This window comes from Coregonus lavaretus (assembly GCF_964263955.1).
Source record: "Coregonus lavaretus genome assembly, chromosome: 4".
Lineage (NCBI taxonomy): Eukaryota > Metazoa > Chordata > Actinopteri > Salmoniformes > Salmonidae > Coregonus > Coregonus lavaretus.
Window position 1 is genome coordinate 73358142 of NC_139991.1, and position 16548 is coordinate 73374689.

At 42.8% G+C, this 16548-nt stretch overlaps 1 protein-coding gene across 1 annotated transcript in view; it reads left to right on the forward strand.

The window, feature by feature from the left end:
- The first annotated feature begins 310 nt into the window (after nt 1-310).
- pam (peptidylglycine alpha-amidating monooxygenase) overlaps nt 311-16548 on the forward strand; it is a 135632-nt gene continuing 119394 nt past the window's right edge. Inside the window, exons 1-4 of the mRNA XM_084159541.1 lie at nt 311-1101; nt 2551-2674; nt 8179-8236; nt 16009-16096. Coding sequence (XP_084015667.1) covers nt 1013-1101; nt 2551-2674; nt 8179-8236; nt 16009-16096 — 359 coding nt within the window. The 5' untranslated portion in view covers nt 311-1012. The remainder of the gene's footprint in view (nt 1102-2550; nt 2675-8178; nt 8237-16008; nt 16097-16548) is intronic.

Sequence of the window (16548 nt, forward strand, 5' to 3'; positions counted from 1 at the left end):
AGAGATAGCATATGATTCCCAACCAACCATCACCCCCCCCCCCCCCCCCCCCCTCAACTCAACCCCCTTTGGCTGCTGAATCATCTGAGGGGATGGGCACTAACACTAACGACTAGCGTTTCCGTGTTGCCTCTTATGATAATGGGGGTATATTAAAGAACCCGCAGGAGCGTTAGCTTGCGGGGGGGGGGGGGGGGGTTAGCGGTTTGCGCTAGCAGGCAGACAGGCACAGTCAGTGGCACGTTAGTCATCTAGATACCCCCCCCCCCCTCCCCTCTCTTGTTGAGCACGTCTGCTTCTATTTTTACAGGTTGTGACTGGAGACTGACGCTACGCCCTCCTCACCTCCTCCCTTCATCTACTCTGAGATCCTCTTCCTTTCATCTCAGGCACTCCTCACATTTACTCGCCTCTTCTCTCTCGCTGGATAACTTGGGTGCTAAGGAGAGTGGAAAGGTGCCGCGTTACAGCCACTTGACCAGACGAGAAGACTGAAGAGAAGAGGAGCTTTGAGGAGGGAGGGAGCGCTAGAGGGAGTCCCGCCTCTGAGTGCTCAGTTCACTGGGAAAGGCAGAGGAAAAAACGAATGAACACCTAGCCCTGGTGGCTTGGAGCCTGGAGAAGAGGAGCGACGCACGCAGACACAGCCACAGCCACAGCCACAGCCACAGCCACAGCCACAGCCACAGCCACAGACACAGCCACAGCCACAGCCACAGCCACAGCCACAACCTCCTCCTACTCCTTCTTCAGTCCCCAGCGTGTGAACTGCCAACAGGAACAACCTTTCCATCTGGCTCTCCCTTCTGTCTTAACCCAGATCCGGGACCTGCTACTGTTTGTTTGGCTACTTCCTCTCTCTCTCTCTCTCTCTCGCTCAGCGTCAGTGAGGCTCCACAGCTGATCCCATACACAGCACTGTGACGCTCTGCTCAGCGCCCAGTCTTCTACAGTTAACCAGGCAGGCTAGACGTTGGGATAGGGAGCACTTGACAAGAGGCTAGAGTCAGAGATGGGAGTCCTCGTTTGCGGCGTGGTGGTGCTGGCGCTCGTCTGTCAAAGCCTGGACGGTGCCACAAACTCCCTGCACAGGTTTAAAAGGTAAGGGGACGGACAGTGATGCTTTTGGTTTTGAAATGGAATTGAAATGGCTATTGAATCAGTTTATGTATTAGAAGTTGAAATTAAGTTGAGATAGCTGTGTACTAATGAAATAAATAGATTTAATAGGTTTAATGCAATTTTGTCTTCAAAATAATTCTGTTTTACATTAATGTTTTTGAAGTTAATATTTTTTTGATCAATGTTGAATTTATGCACTTCTTTATTGTTTGTTATGCAATTATATAGCATTTAAAACATGTTTGCAGTAGGCAGTTAGCCTGCTGTAGGTACAAGGTACTGGAAGCCGGATCTGTTTGGGCCATGTTTGTATAATATAATATAATAATAATATGACTGTATGATGAACAAATAAATGACACAGGAGGTGGCTACAGCATGAACAGACACGGTGACCACACAAATAGCCTTTTGGGTAGATTAGTATCAGTCAATTCAGTCAATTGCAGATTGGCCTATAAGTAATTCTATATTCTATAAACAATTGTATCTTCATTTAAACTACTTTTAGGATATTTTCTTCTCTAAGAGACCCTACTTGTCTGGAGATTTTCTCTCCATTTCCCTCTTGATTCTGATGTGGTATTTGGTGATGTGGTATTTGGTGATGTGGTGTTTGGTGATGTGGTGTTTGGTGATGTGGTGTTTGATGTGGTATTTGTTGATGTGGTGTTTGGTGATGTGGTGTTTGGTGATGTGGTGTTTGGTGATGTGGTGTTTGATGTGGTATTTGTTGATGTGGTGTTTGGTGATGTGGTATTTGGTGATGTGGTGTTTGGTAATGTGGTGTTTGGTAATGTGGTGTTTGGTAATGTGGTGTTTGGTAATGTGGTGTTTGGTAATGTGGTGTTTGGTAATGTGGTGTTTGGTAATGTGGTATTTGGTGGTGTTTGGTGGTGTTTGGTGATGTGGTGTTTGGTAATGTGGTGTTTGGTAATGTGGTGTTTGGTAATGTGGTGTTTGGTAATGTGGTGTTTGGTAATGTGGTGTTTGGTAATGTGGTATTTGGTGGTGTTTGGTGGTGTTTGGTGATGTGGTGTTTGGTAATGTGGTGTTTGGTAATGTGGTGTTTGGTAATGTGGTGTTTGGTAATGTGGTGTTTGGTAATGTGGTATTTGGTGGTGTTTGGTGATGTGGTATTTGGTGATGTGGTGTTTGGTGATGTGGTGTTTGGTGATGTGGTATTTGGTGATGTGGTGTTTGGTGATGTGGTATTTGGTGATGTGGTGTTTGGTGATGTGGTATTTGGTGATGTGGTATTTGGTGATTGTGTGTGAAGCTCTTTAGCTCCAAAGTTCCACTCTCATCATTAGGAGTTCCTCAACTCATCAGGCTGTTAGGTACACTCACTAGCAATAGTCTGCTCTGAGGTTGTCTTGTCGCTTTCCACTAACAACCTCTTCTCTCACTGTTGTCCCCATCGGACAGGTATCGGGAAAGTGCCTCTTCGGAGCCCAACGACTGCACAACCAGGACAAGACAACCCATGGTCCTGTCCAAATCAGGCAACTTTTCCCTGGATGTCCGCATGCCGGGGGTGTCCCCCACGACGGTGAGTCCCCATGTTTCTGACAGTCAAAACAACCCTGTGGAAAACCCAAACCAGCCCATTAACATTTCATATTCATATTCACACAGTGTCTGTCAGATCTAGTTTATTTCCGCTCAATGATTTGATGGTTCAGTTTAACATTTATTTACATATGTTTTCAAAGAACACTACCTACACTAGTCTACATAGCCTGATAGACTATACAACCATTTTGATTAAATTAGTCTGGCTAGCATTTAGGTCTCTTGTGTCAGAGATTTTATCGAGACTTCGATCGGCAAATAAAGGTTAGACAATGACTGATACATTAATATTCATAGACTTGACAGACATCTCCTTCCTACATGCAGAAAATCCTGTTCACCACCGCTAAGCTTGGTTCATATCAGGGAGGTATGTTGATGGTGGCCATACAATGTTTTTCTCTCTCAGCATGTGGCTGTACATGATTGTGTCATGGGGTTGTGTCGGGGGCCAGTCCTCCTGCCCTGTTTGTGTGGCCCGTATTGATCCTACAGTAATGCAGTCATTAAAGTTGACTCACTGTTGCAGACTAGAGCTAATTGGCTCCTCAGCCTCCGTTCTTTTTCCTGCTGCTGCAATGTGCAGAGAAAACCACAGAGGGGAAGATCTCTGGTTTATCACTCTGTCCTCTCTGTCCTCTCTCCCCCCCTCGCTCTCTTTCGCTCTCTTTCGCTCTCTATCGCTCTCTATCGCTCTCTCTCTCTCTCTCTCTCTCTCTCTCTCTCGCTGTCTCTCTCTCTCTCTCTCTCTCTCTCTCTCTCTCTCTCGCTCTCTCTCGCTCTCTCTCTCTCTCTCTCTCGCTGTCTCTCTCTCCAAAAGCCAAGGCTGTTTTTAGGCTAGTGAGAAACAGTTAGAGTTCAGTTTGTACACGATGGCAGAACTGTTGTAATTGGGCTCCGGGCTTTGCGTCTTCTTGGGAATGTTTTGGTTGTGTATGAGAGCGTTGAGGGAGGAGGGGAGGGCGAGCTATTATTGTTCTCAGTGCAGGTCTGTATGAGTCATCCGCCAATGATTCATCCATGGCAAGTGTTGGCTGATAACTGTGAATGCTGAAGGGGGATTACTGGGTTGTAGAACATCGCAGAGAAGACAAACCTTAAACTCTCTTAACTTAGTGGTCAGCTCGCACTGTTGTGCTATTGATCTATCGCAGGGGTGGGCAGACTTTGTGGCTCAAGGGCCACATCGTGATTTAGAAATTCAACGGATGGACGCACAGATTTTTTGGGGGACCGATGGGTTTGTAAAAATCAACTTGCGGCGCAGAAAAAGGCCCATTTTATAATTTCTGGATATTTTTGTATCTAGTTTTAGACATGTAAGAGTGGTCTGGAGTGTTTGTTTTTTTACCCATAAAATTAATATCTATATCTTTAATTTTTTTGTGACACGTCCAAGGGGCTGGATTGAATGGGCTCGCGGGCCGTAGTTTGTCCACCCCAGATCTATCGGGAGTTGCCCTTTCTCTGGTCCATCAGATAGCGTTGAGCCAGTTCACTGGCCCATCAGATAGCGGTGAGCCAGTTCACTGGCCCATCAGATAGCGGTGAGCCAGTTCACTGGCCCATCAGATAGCGGTGAGCCAGTTCACTGGTTCTTCATCAGATAGCATTGAGCCAGTTCACTGGTTCTTCATCAGATAGCATTGAGCCAGTTCACTGGTTCTTCATCAGATAGCATTGAGCCAGTTCACTGGTTCTTCATCAGATAGCATTGAGCCAGTTCACTGGTTCTTCATCAGATTAACTTGCCACATGCGCCGAATACAACAGGTGTAGACATTACCGTGAAATGCTTACTTACAGCCCTTAAACAACAATGCATTTTTTTTATTTTATAAAAAATTAAAATAAAACAACAACAACAAAAAAGTATTGAGTTAAAAAAAGACCAGAAGTAAAATAAAATAACAGTAGGGAGGCTATATACAGTGGGGTACCGGTGCAGAGTCAATATGCGGGGGCACCGGCTACTTGAGGTAATATGTACATGTGGGTAGAGTTAAAGTGACTATGCATGAATAATTAACAGAGTAGCAGCAGCGTAAAAAGATGGGGTGGGGGTGGGGGGGCAGTGCAAATAGTCTGGGTAGCCATGATTAGCTGTTCAGGAGTCTTATGGCTTGGGGGTAGAAGCTGTTGAGAAGCCTTTTGGACCTAGACTTGGCGCTCCGGTACCGCTTGCCGTGCGGTAGCAGAGAGAACAGTCTATGACTAGGGTGGCTGAAGTCTTTGACAATTTTGAGGGCCTTCCTCTGACACCACCTGGTATAGAGGTCCTGGATGTCAGGAAGCTTGGCCCCAGTGATGTACTGGGCCGTATGCATACCCTCTGTAGTGCCTTGCGGTCGGAGGCCGAGCAGTTGCCATACCAGGCGGTGATGCAACCAGTCAGGATGCTCTCGATGGTGCAGCTGTAGAACTTTCTGAGGATCTGAGGACCCATGCCAAATCTTTTCAGTCTCCTGAGGGGGAATAGGCTTTGTCGTGCCCTCTTCACGACTGTCTTGGTGTGTTTGGACCATGATAGTTCACCAAGGAACTTGAAGCTCTCAACCTGTTCCACTACAGCCCCGTCGATGAGATTGGGGGCGTGCTCAGTCCTCTTTTTTTTCCTGTAGTCCACAATCATCTCCTTTGTCTTGGTCACGTTGAGGGAGAGGTTGTTATCCTGGCACCACACGGCCAGGTCTCTGACCTCCTCCCTATAGGCTGTCTCATCATTGTCGGTGATCAGGCCTACCACTGTTGTGTCGTCGGCAAACTTAACAATGGTGTTGGAGTCGTGCCTGGCCATGCAGTCATGGGTGAACAGGGAGTACAGGAGGGGACTGAGCACGCACCCCTGAGGGGCCCCCGTGTTGAGGATCAGCGTGGCAGATGTGTTGTTACCTACCCTTACCACCTGGGGGCGGCCCGTCAGGAAGTCCAGGATCCAGTTGCAGAGGGAGGTGTTTAGACCTAGGATCCTTAGCTTAGTGATAAGCTTTTAGGGCACTATGGTGTTGAACGCTGAGCTGTAGTCAATGAATAGCATTCTCACGTAGGTGTTCCTCTTGTCCAGGTGGGAAAGGGCAGTGTGGAGTGCAATAGAGATTGCATCATCTTTGGATCTGTTGGGGCGGTATGCAAATTGGAGTGGGTCTAGGGTTTCTGGGATAATGGTGTTGATGTGAGCCATGACCAGCCTTTCAAAGCACTTCATGGCTACAGACGTCAGTGCTACGGGTCGGTAGTCATTTAGGCAGGTTATCTTAGTGTCCTTGGGCACAGGGACTATGGTGGTCTGCTTGAAACATGTTGGTATTACAGACTCAGTCAGGGACATGTTGAAAATCTTCGTCCAATACGATGTGAGTAATCGCTGTCCTGATATCCAGAAGCTCTTTTTGGTTATAAGAGACGATGGCAGAAACATTATGTACAGAATAAATTACAAATAGCGCGAAAAAACACACATAATAGTACAATTGGTTAGAGGGCTGTAAAACGGCAGCCATCCTCTCAGGCGCCATTCATCATAGCATTGAGCCAGTTCACTGGTTCTTCATCAGTTAGCATTGAGCCAGTTCACTGGTTCTTCATCAGTTAGCATTGAGCCAGTTCACTGGTTCTTCATCAGTTAGCATTGAGCCAGTTCACTGGTTCTTCATCAGTTAGCATTGAGCCAGTTCACTGGTTCTTCATCAGTTAGCATTGAGCCAGTTCACTGGTTCTTCATCAGTTAGCATTGAGCCAGTTCACTGGTTCTTCATCAGTTAGCATTGAGCCTGTTCACTGGTTCTTCATCAGTTAGCATTGAGCCAGTTCACTGGTTCTTCATCAGTTAGCATTGAGCCAGTTCACTGGTTCTTCATCAGTTAGCATTGAGCCAGTGTTTCTTCACTTTCTCCGAAGCTTCTTTTGTCAACCTTATTATAACTGTACCTTTTTCACACTGTTGTGTGGATCTGACTTGTACTCTGTTGGCTCAGATGGTTTCTTTCTATTTTAATGTTCAGCATTAAGGTTCAGCAACTATGGTGGATGTGTAACCAGCCCAGTACAGCATGGTTTGGCTTGGCTCATTAGTGTAAAATGGGAATTTGAGATCGACCAGTGTTCGTCTGTAATTAGATTTTTGGCTATGGCATTTATTATGAATCTGGTCATTAAACATGGGCCTCGGTTCTATTTTGTTCTAATAGTCCCACATCAAGTTGTCATTCTGCCAGAATTTTTCTGGAGAATTCTCAACTGATGAGACACCATTTTGAAAGAGAGCCAGCTATGCCAAGAAAGAAACACGCACGCTGACCTTTTACAATAACTCTGAGTTAGATACAGCCATCACAGCGAGAGAGAGAAGGGAATTCAGTCCCCTGGAATTGATTTAATAATTTGACCGTGTTCCTGAAGCAGGAGAATAGAAGCCCAAAGAATGATAAATGACAGCCGAAAGCCATCAGCTATAACTAAGCAATTGAAACATTTCCCTGGAAATGACTTCCTGTCATGTTTATTACAAATATGTCACTAAAACGGCTGTTCCCAGGAAACTACGGCTGCCATTTTTTCCCTCTCCCCTCCACTCAACGCCCACTAGTTGTTATTGAAGCAACGACAACGAACGTCACATGTAGGCTAAGCTGCTGGAGACCTGAGGAACAATGAGAAAGAAGAAACAAATGAGAGCAGAGTTATTTTCAGTCACTGTAGACGTGTTTAAACTCGTCCGCAGATGAAGAGGTCACTCAACAGGAGAGAGAGAGAGAGAGAGATGCTCCAGGGTTGGACACAGAGCTCTATGTCATATCTTTTGTCTGGATGAAGTGCTATTGTCTTCACTCCCCTCCGGAAATATAGTTCTCCCTGTGTTACGCAAGGTCGGCGCCAGGGTGATTTAAGTGTCATGTTTGCTCATATATTACACTGGCCGACTTCAAGCGAGCGAGGACTTTCCTTTTGCTTTAGTATCTGCGCTCGGTAGTCCACCTAATATCTCCTAGCTCCCCAAGTGAGTCAGAGGACTCTCTTTTGAGTTTTAGAGAATCTGTCATGGTGAAACAGTGTTTACGATCTGGATTAGATGCTAAACAAACCGGCAGCTGTATATATCAATACAAACAATATTGATTGCTTGTTGATGGATTATAAACAAGTAGAATATGATAAATGTACTCTGAAAGATGATCAGTAATTATTTATTTTTGTACATTTTATTTATTTGTAAGACTTTATATTTCAACACTTTATTTATGTGTAACACTATTTATTTTAAACACTTATTTATTTTAATGCTATTTATTTTATCACTTTATTTATTTAAACGCTATTTATTTTAAACACTTTATTTATATTAAACACTTTATTTTAACACTTTATTTATTTTAAAACTCTTTAACACTTTTTTTTTTTTTTTTAAACATAACTTTATTTACTTTCTTTGCTCTGTAACTAAGCAAAGCAGCGGTTCTCACACTGTGTCCTGTGTCGTTTCAGTCTGACACCTACTTGTGTGTGGCCGTTCCAGTACCGACAACCAGGGATGCCTATATCGGTGAGTATTCTTTACCCAAATCTTAAAGGAATCTGGTTACACACACTTGGTCCAATGCAAGTGATTTGTTAAATGTCATAAAGTAATGAAATGTAGTTAAAAATATATACTGTATTGTCACACACCGGATGTGTTGTTTGCAATTTGCAAATTCCGGTGTTCCTCAGTCTAGGGCTCGGAAATCAAACCAGCGATACGATTTAAGGAGCTGACCAAAAATCCATCCTCAAACTCTCTAGCATATATTTCCTAGGATATTTACTTTTCCTCCTCCGTTTGTCGACCCACTGACGAGGACCACATTTCTATGATAGATTCCCCCCCCCCCCTCCTCCCTGTTGTTATGGGCAACCATCCTCTCATAAGCACCAATTTATTTTGTCTTTGACCAAGTGGCAGGGTGAATGAAATCCCATAACGCCACAGTGACCCTTAATCCCGCCGGCCTATCCCAGTGTGTTGTCTGTGAGCCTGGGTTTATGGGAAGGCAGGAGTTAGCCCTGCAGACACTGTTCGTCCAGCTTAGGTTTCCCAACAAGATTACTTCCCATCCCAGATTCTCAGCCAACCACATTCCACTCCCATCACTGGCAGGAAACAATAAAGAGAGCTCCCTGTCTTCAATCCTGTTAAATCATATTTGACCAGAGCGCGCACGGACACACACACACACACACACACAAACACACACAAACACATGAACACACACACACAAACACAGAGACACCGACACACACACAGAGGCTAAAAGAGCCATAACTGGACACTGTAGTGTTTAGTTAATTAGGATCCCCATTAGCTACAATACATGCAGCAGCTAATCTTCCTGGGGTCCATTAGCTACACCACATGCAGCAGCTACTCTTCCTGGGGTCCACATGAAACGTACAAATACATTACAAAGTACAGAACAGTTATAGACAAGAACCACATAAGATATTACTCTTTTTTAAAAAATCTTTTTTGTCTTTCAAATATATTAAAATAGTTCTATATTTGAAAGACAAAAATTCTATTTACACACTATTCCTATATGGGTCTTTCTATAAATAATGGAGCCAATGTGTGACATTGGGATCTACATTTCAAAATGGTTTGAAACAAAAATAAAAAGGATTTTCATTCAGTTCCACATGGAATAAAAGTGAATATATGCAAATTGCACAAGGATTATACATCCTTTAAGCAGGGATTATACAGACATTGGCAAGTCAAATTCAAGGATTTTCAGGGACTTTTTCAAGCACTTAATTGTACTTTTTAAGGACCTCAATGTTATACAATTGTATACTTTTATATAATTGTACATATATGACCTAATATAGAAACCCCCCCCCCCAAAAAAAAAAAAAAGAAAGCATGCAAAAAGCATGAAAAAAGTAGGCCATTACCACTTTAAGAATAATGAATGTTTTAAGCCTTGCCAATGCATTGATATTCAAATTATTATTACATTCTAAAATATGCGAGAATAATTAGGACGTTGCCTGACTAAACAGGTTCCTTTTTTTTATGGAAGGATTTGTATGGAAAGCCAAGTTGAAGCCAACATTAGATGTCGTCGTCGTAATAACCGCACGTTGTTTTATCGCATCAGGAGTAGCGCAACACCCTTCAATTGAAGTGGTGGGAAACAAACGAAAGTGGCCACATCTCTCACAAAAACGGATAAAAAATGAAATCACTGATAATTATAAGGGAGCAGCAGAAAAAATGGCTACAATAATTACAAGGACTTTTCAAATTGAGGAAATGTCAGATTTTCAAGGTAGGCTTATTCCAGTACTTTAATTTCTGAGCTCCAAATTCAAGGCTAATTCAGAAATTGCAGGTCTAACATGAAAAAACAAAATGTATTTGTCATGTTATTTCATTACCAGATTATATTGTGTTAATTATATCCAGAATAATTAATAGGAAGAGCGTTGGGTGTTGTGCAGTAGTCTATCCTACACAATTGCACACGGTAGACTCTGTGTCCAATCCCAGGCACAAAAACATATGAAAACATACATGTATTACCTTGATGCTTTCTCTTAAACCTAACGAGACCCTGCTGTAAATCAAGCAGACAACAACAGATGACCAACATCAATCCGCTAGGGATATTAGATCCAACATGGATCCAGGCACAACTGTCTTCACCGGCGTAACGAATGAGACACACAAATATTCTGGACATTCCTTGCGAACACCTTTTTTTCCAGCACTTTGGATCAGATGATGATGATGATGATGAGTAAAGAGATAACTAATCAGCTGGACACCAAATGCGCATCCAGCGAGTATTATGCATAAATATTGAAGAACCACGTTAATGACAGTATCGATTTAGGTTTTAAGTATCAAGGTAAGGTGACTGTTTCGGTTAGAACCATTCGATTTTGCAATGTGTACATTATTTGGGATTTGTGTGCCCGTGAAAAACTGTTTTCACCCCGTAACATAAGGAGACACGAAATGTTACGTAGTTACACTGCATTTCTGAGATCTCTATACAAAAAACTGTCAGACAGCTAGATCCAGGATTCTTACAGGGTTAAAGTTCAATGTCTAATTTAACTGACTAATGATTAATATATGATATAAAGACAACTTATACTGCTATACATGGAAGGACAGAAAAGTAATGTTTTATGTCACATGATTTTGGACAAATCCGTCATGACACCAACCATGATAAAGGTTTTAAATCAATTTGTGAATTTTATTGAATACATCTATGATCCCCCCCCCTACAGTTGAAGTCGGAAGTTTACATACACTTAGGTTGGAGTCATTAAAACTTGTTTTCCAACCACTCCACAAATGTCTTGTTAACAAACTATAGTTTTGGCAAGTCAGTTAGGACATCTACTTTGTGCATGACACAAGTAATTTTTCCAACAATTGTTTACAGACAGATTATTCCACTTTAATTCACTGTATCACAATTCCAGTGGGTCAGAAGTTTACATACACTAAATTGACTGTGCCTTTAAAAAGCTTGGAAAATTCCAGAAAATGGTGTCATGGCTTTAGAAGCTTCTGATAGGCTAATTGACATAATTTAAGTCACAGGTGTACCTGTGGATGTATTTCAAGGTATTGGAGTGGCCATTACAAAGCCCTGACCTCAATCCTATAGAAAATGTGCGGGCAGAACTGAAAAATTGTGTGCGAGCAAGGAGGCCTACAAACCTGACTCAGTTACATCGGTCTGGAGGAATGGGCCAAAATTCACCCAACTTATTGTGGGAAGCTTGTGGAAGGCTACCCGAAAAGTTTGACCCAAGTTAAACAATTTAAAGGCAATGCTACCAAATACTAATTGAGTGTATGTAAACTTCTGACCCACTGGGAATGTGATGAAAGAAATAAAAGCTGAAATAAATACATTCTCTCTACTATTATTCTGACATTTCACATTCTTAAAATAAAGTGGTGATCCTAACTGACCTAAGGGGAATTTTTACTAGGATTAAATGTCAGGAATTGTGAAAAACTGAGTTTAAATGTATTTGGCTAAGGTGTATGTAACTTCTGTATATCTTAATGTAATGACAAAAATTGGCAGATTATTATCAATGACTTATCAACAGCTGTAACAAGTTGTCCAACGTAAGACATCCCCACTGGTACCCTAGTTTATAGAAAGACCCTTATACATTATCATAGTCTTATATACAGTACAGTTCAATTAGATCTTTAGAAAGAGGCGCTGTGATACAATGTATATTTTTTTATATCTGTTTTTTAAGCTAAACCTGCTTTTTGCCTGAGTAACCTCTGGTGGCAGAGCATTCCACGATGACATGGCTCTATACATAACTGAGCGACGCATTAAATTTGCTTTTGGTTTGGGTACCATGAAGGAACCCATAGTGGTGTTTCTGGTGGGGTATGTATGTCTGTTTTGAAGTGTATGCAAATAGATTATACAAGTGGTTAGGCATTTTTTCAACACACAAATGTTTTTATAAAAGGACTAGAAGAGAAGTACATTTCTCCTCAACCCTCAACCATAAAATACTATCATGTATGTTGATGTTAGTTCTGTGGGTGCAGTTTAGGGCAAGGCATTCTGCTCTGTTATGAGAGGTTATTGAGAGGTTCTTTAGCCTTGTACTTGGAGGGCTTCCGTCCAGTTAAGGTGTGTTACATTTCAACTTTACAGGAGCAGATAAAAAGTATTTAAAAAAAAATAGTCAGTGTGATTTACTTACACATATATTTACATTTACATTTTAGTCATTTAGCAGACGCTCTTATCCAGAGCGACTTACATCTTTGGCAGTTAGCATCAATTATCAGTGGGAAAAGACACTAAAGAGAGAGTTGAAGGATATAGGAAGTTCCTGGTGTAATGATTAATTTCTCTAAATGACTTACAAAGGATTATTTTGGATAATGCGGACTGCAGCGTTCAATTTATTTTCAGCACGAATTAATCTTGCACAATCCTCAGCCAGCGCTGTCAGAAACAGTATTACGAGGACACATGCAACCACAATGTGTTTTGAAGTTACTAAACACAAGCTTACATTATGAGGACATAGCAGTAACAACCACAGAATGTCTGTGATGACATGTTTCGAGGTTGCTGAACACAAGCCTACATTATGAGGACACCGTAGATATAGCCACAATGTGTATGACATGTTTCGATGTTTCTCAACACAGTGTTGCGTACAATAAACAGAACATGCCTGAATCGGCATAATCTCATTCTGACAACAGAAAACTCGACTCGACGCCATGGGTTATGACGTGGGTTCCGACGTGGGTTACGACATGGCCTCGCAGATTCGAACACCCCAAGCCTTATTATCCCTAAACCAAACTTTCTTGATCCTCTATCTCTAACCCTTCACCGTACTGTAAGTCCAACCACAACCATAATATTTTGCTGAAGCATACAGATATGACTGTCTACATCTCTCCAAAAAGTATGAGTAAATAGGGCCTGTGGGAGAGATGAACCCTGTGTTAACTTGGACCACTGAGGCGGATAAAGCCATTATTGATATTATTTTGCCATAGGGTTGAGCCAGGACGAGCCCCGTGCCTACAGGGCTGCTGCCTGCCTGTTGCAAGATCAGGGCTGTAGAGAGGAGTGACGTCTCCATCATCTCTCTCTCCGTCTCTCTCTCTCTCGTTCTCTCTCTCTCGTTTCTCACGAGCCGCCAGTCCTCCCGTAAAGCACTTCTGTTTAGCCGTGATTAATGCCAAGGCATTTGTTGACTAATTATGGGGTGTTGTCTCCGTGGATACAGGGATACTGGGGCAGGGTCATCTCTCTCTCCGTCTCTCTCACTCTCTCGTTCTCTCTCTCTCTCATTTCTCACGAGCCGCCAGTCCTCCCGTAAAACACTTCTGTTTAGCCGTGATTAATGCCAAGGCATTTGTTCTCTAATTATGGGGTGTCGTCTCCGTGGATACAGGGATACTGGGACAGGGTGAGAGCGGCGGTAGAAGGCTGAGCTAAGGGGCTTCTGCTCTCACCTCCAAACAGAGAAAATACAGACCACCGTGATCCAAAAATGTGATTTGTTACTGGAGTGAATAGCCCTTAACCTCTTTTACACTAAACAAACAATACAGCTAAAAGACTAAGGCCTCCTTAAATTTCAGTAAAAAATTAATAAAATAAAAACTATATTTCCCACGGGGGGCCAGTATAAAAAAATATAAAAAATATATATGTATTCACTAAACTGTAAGTCGCTCTGGATAAGAGCGTCTGCTAAATGACTAAAATGTAAATGTAAATGTAAATTTAGACATTCTCTTGTTACTCATACAAATAGAGTTGCTAGGATAGAGAAAGAACAAATATTATCTTAAAAACCAGGTATTCAAGACAAAACCCGTCAAACTGTTGCTGGTGCTCTCCTTGTAGACACAGTACACTCAATCTGACATATGGTGCTGTTATGAACATTCATGTTGGAGAAAAAGCACAATCCCCCCCCCCCCCCACGCTCTGCCTGCTGTCAGAAAACCCCCATTCATTATTCAGGTCTGGGATTAGACTGGGCCGCGCCAACTAGCCCGTCCTGGGGTTGTTCCTCACTTTCATGTGGAGAGAGCATTGCATTTCTGTCAGAGCTGAAGCTCTCGCCGGCATCTACCGTTGCCAAGCCTGCAGTGCCTGGCTTCCCTAATGAAGAAGAAAAAGTGAAGGGTGTCACCTTTTTTAATGTTTCAATATATGCTCTGAGTATAAACAGTAGCTTACACTCCCCAATTTACTCCCCAATTTAAGATGAGCTATGAACTCTTTCAATAATTTGCTTTTCAGTTGTGTTTGAGCTTGTTTTTAGGTTTTCACAGACCATGTACTGTACACAATGGACATATAACCTCAGTTTATTAGGTACACCACCCCGTTTTCCTGGGCTTTTCACACACGACAGTATCTAGGGTTTACCGAAAATGCAACAAACAAAAAACATCCAGTCATCAGTGGCAGTCCTGTGGGCGAAAACAGATCGTTGATGATAGGTCAAAGGAGAATGGCAAGAATCGTGGAAGCTAACAGGCGGGCCACAAACAGGCAAACACAACGGCGCAGTACAACAGTGGTGTGCAGAACGGCATCTCAGAACGCACAACTCGTCGATCCTTGTCACGGATGGGCTATTGCAGCAGACGACCACACCGGGTTCCACTCCTATCAGCTAAAAACAAGAAGAAGCGTCTCCAGTGGGCACGCGATCACCAACACTGGACAATTGAGGAGTGGAAAAATATTGCCTGGTCCGACGAATCCTGGTTCCTGTTGCGTTACGCTGCTTACAGAGTCAGGATTTGGCGTAAACAACATGAGTCCATGGCCCCATCTTGCCTGGTGTCAACGGTACAGGCTGGTCGTGTAATGGTGTGAGTAATGTTTTCCTGGCACATGTTAGATCCCTTGCAATGTTTCCATGCCCCGAATAATTTAGGCTGTTCTGGAGGCAAAGGGCTGTCCGACCCGGTACTAGATGGGTGTACCTAATAAACTGGCAATATATGTTTTTCAGAACCATATATATGGCCATAAATATACACTGGTCATATACACTGAGTGTACAAAACATTAGGAATACATAAACTGACCAGGAGAATCAAGGTGAAAACTATGATCCCTTATTGATGTCACTTGTTAAAATCCACTTCAATCAGTGTAGATGAAGGGGAGGAGACAGGTTAAAGAAGGATTCTTAAGCCTTGAGACAATTGAGACATGGATGGTGTATGTGTGCAATTCAAAGGGTGAATGGGCAAGATAAAAGATTTAAGTGCCTTTGAACGGGGAATGGTAGTCTGTTCATGCTCAACAGTTTCCCATGTGTATCAAGAATGGTCCACCACCTAAAGGACATCCAGTCAACTTGACACAACTGTGGGAAGCATTGCAGTCAACATGGGCCAGCATCCCTGTGGAACGCTTTCGACACCTTGTAGAGTCCATGCCTCGATGAATTTAGCCTGTTCTGAGGGCAAAGGGGGGGGGGTTCAACTCAATATTAGGACGGTGTTCTTAATGTTTTGACCACTCAGTAGGTAAATGTCTCTGGGTTTTTTATTCTGAAGACCTGGGAGTTTCATCCAAAAACAAGACATAGTCAACATCCTGGACTTCAAGACGTCAAAACAACCTCATTATTGTCGAAGAATCAGAGGAGGAATGGAATTCTCCCCCTAAACAAAAATCAGAGTGGAATTCTCCCCCTAAACAATCCCTGGGTAGAAAAGTGCTTTGCCGAGGGCTTTAACCCTATAATTGTGTTATTCTTCCCCCTCAGTGGACTTTGAGCCTCATGCCAGTATGGACACTGCCCACCACATGCTGCTGTACGGCTGCCGGACGCCAGTCTCCACCACTAACTACTGGTAAGTCAAAGCACACGACAACACAATACATGCTTTGATTCACAATGTAGGTAGAATATCCCTATGTATTTGTACAGTACTTTACACATGAATCTACTTGGTTGACCAAACAGACAGTCTGTAGAATACACACCAGCTGTGTGTTAGTAAAGACTTGTTGATCTGTCCATTGTAGCACAATGAAGAAGAAATGTATAAAGAGACATGACTTTAGTGACTTCCTGAGCCCTACGAGCCTGAATACAAGCACTTGACTGAGCCCTACGAGCCTGAATACAAGCACTTGAAAAAGCAACCCCTCAAAACCTAGGTACAAAGCGTCAGTGTTGGCTATTACTGCCCTACTACACTTAAAGAATCAGCTGAGAGAGAGAGAGAGAGAGAGAGAGAGAGAGAGAGAGAGAGAGAGAGAGAGAGAGAGAGAGAGAGAGAGAGAGAGAGAGAGAGAGAGA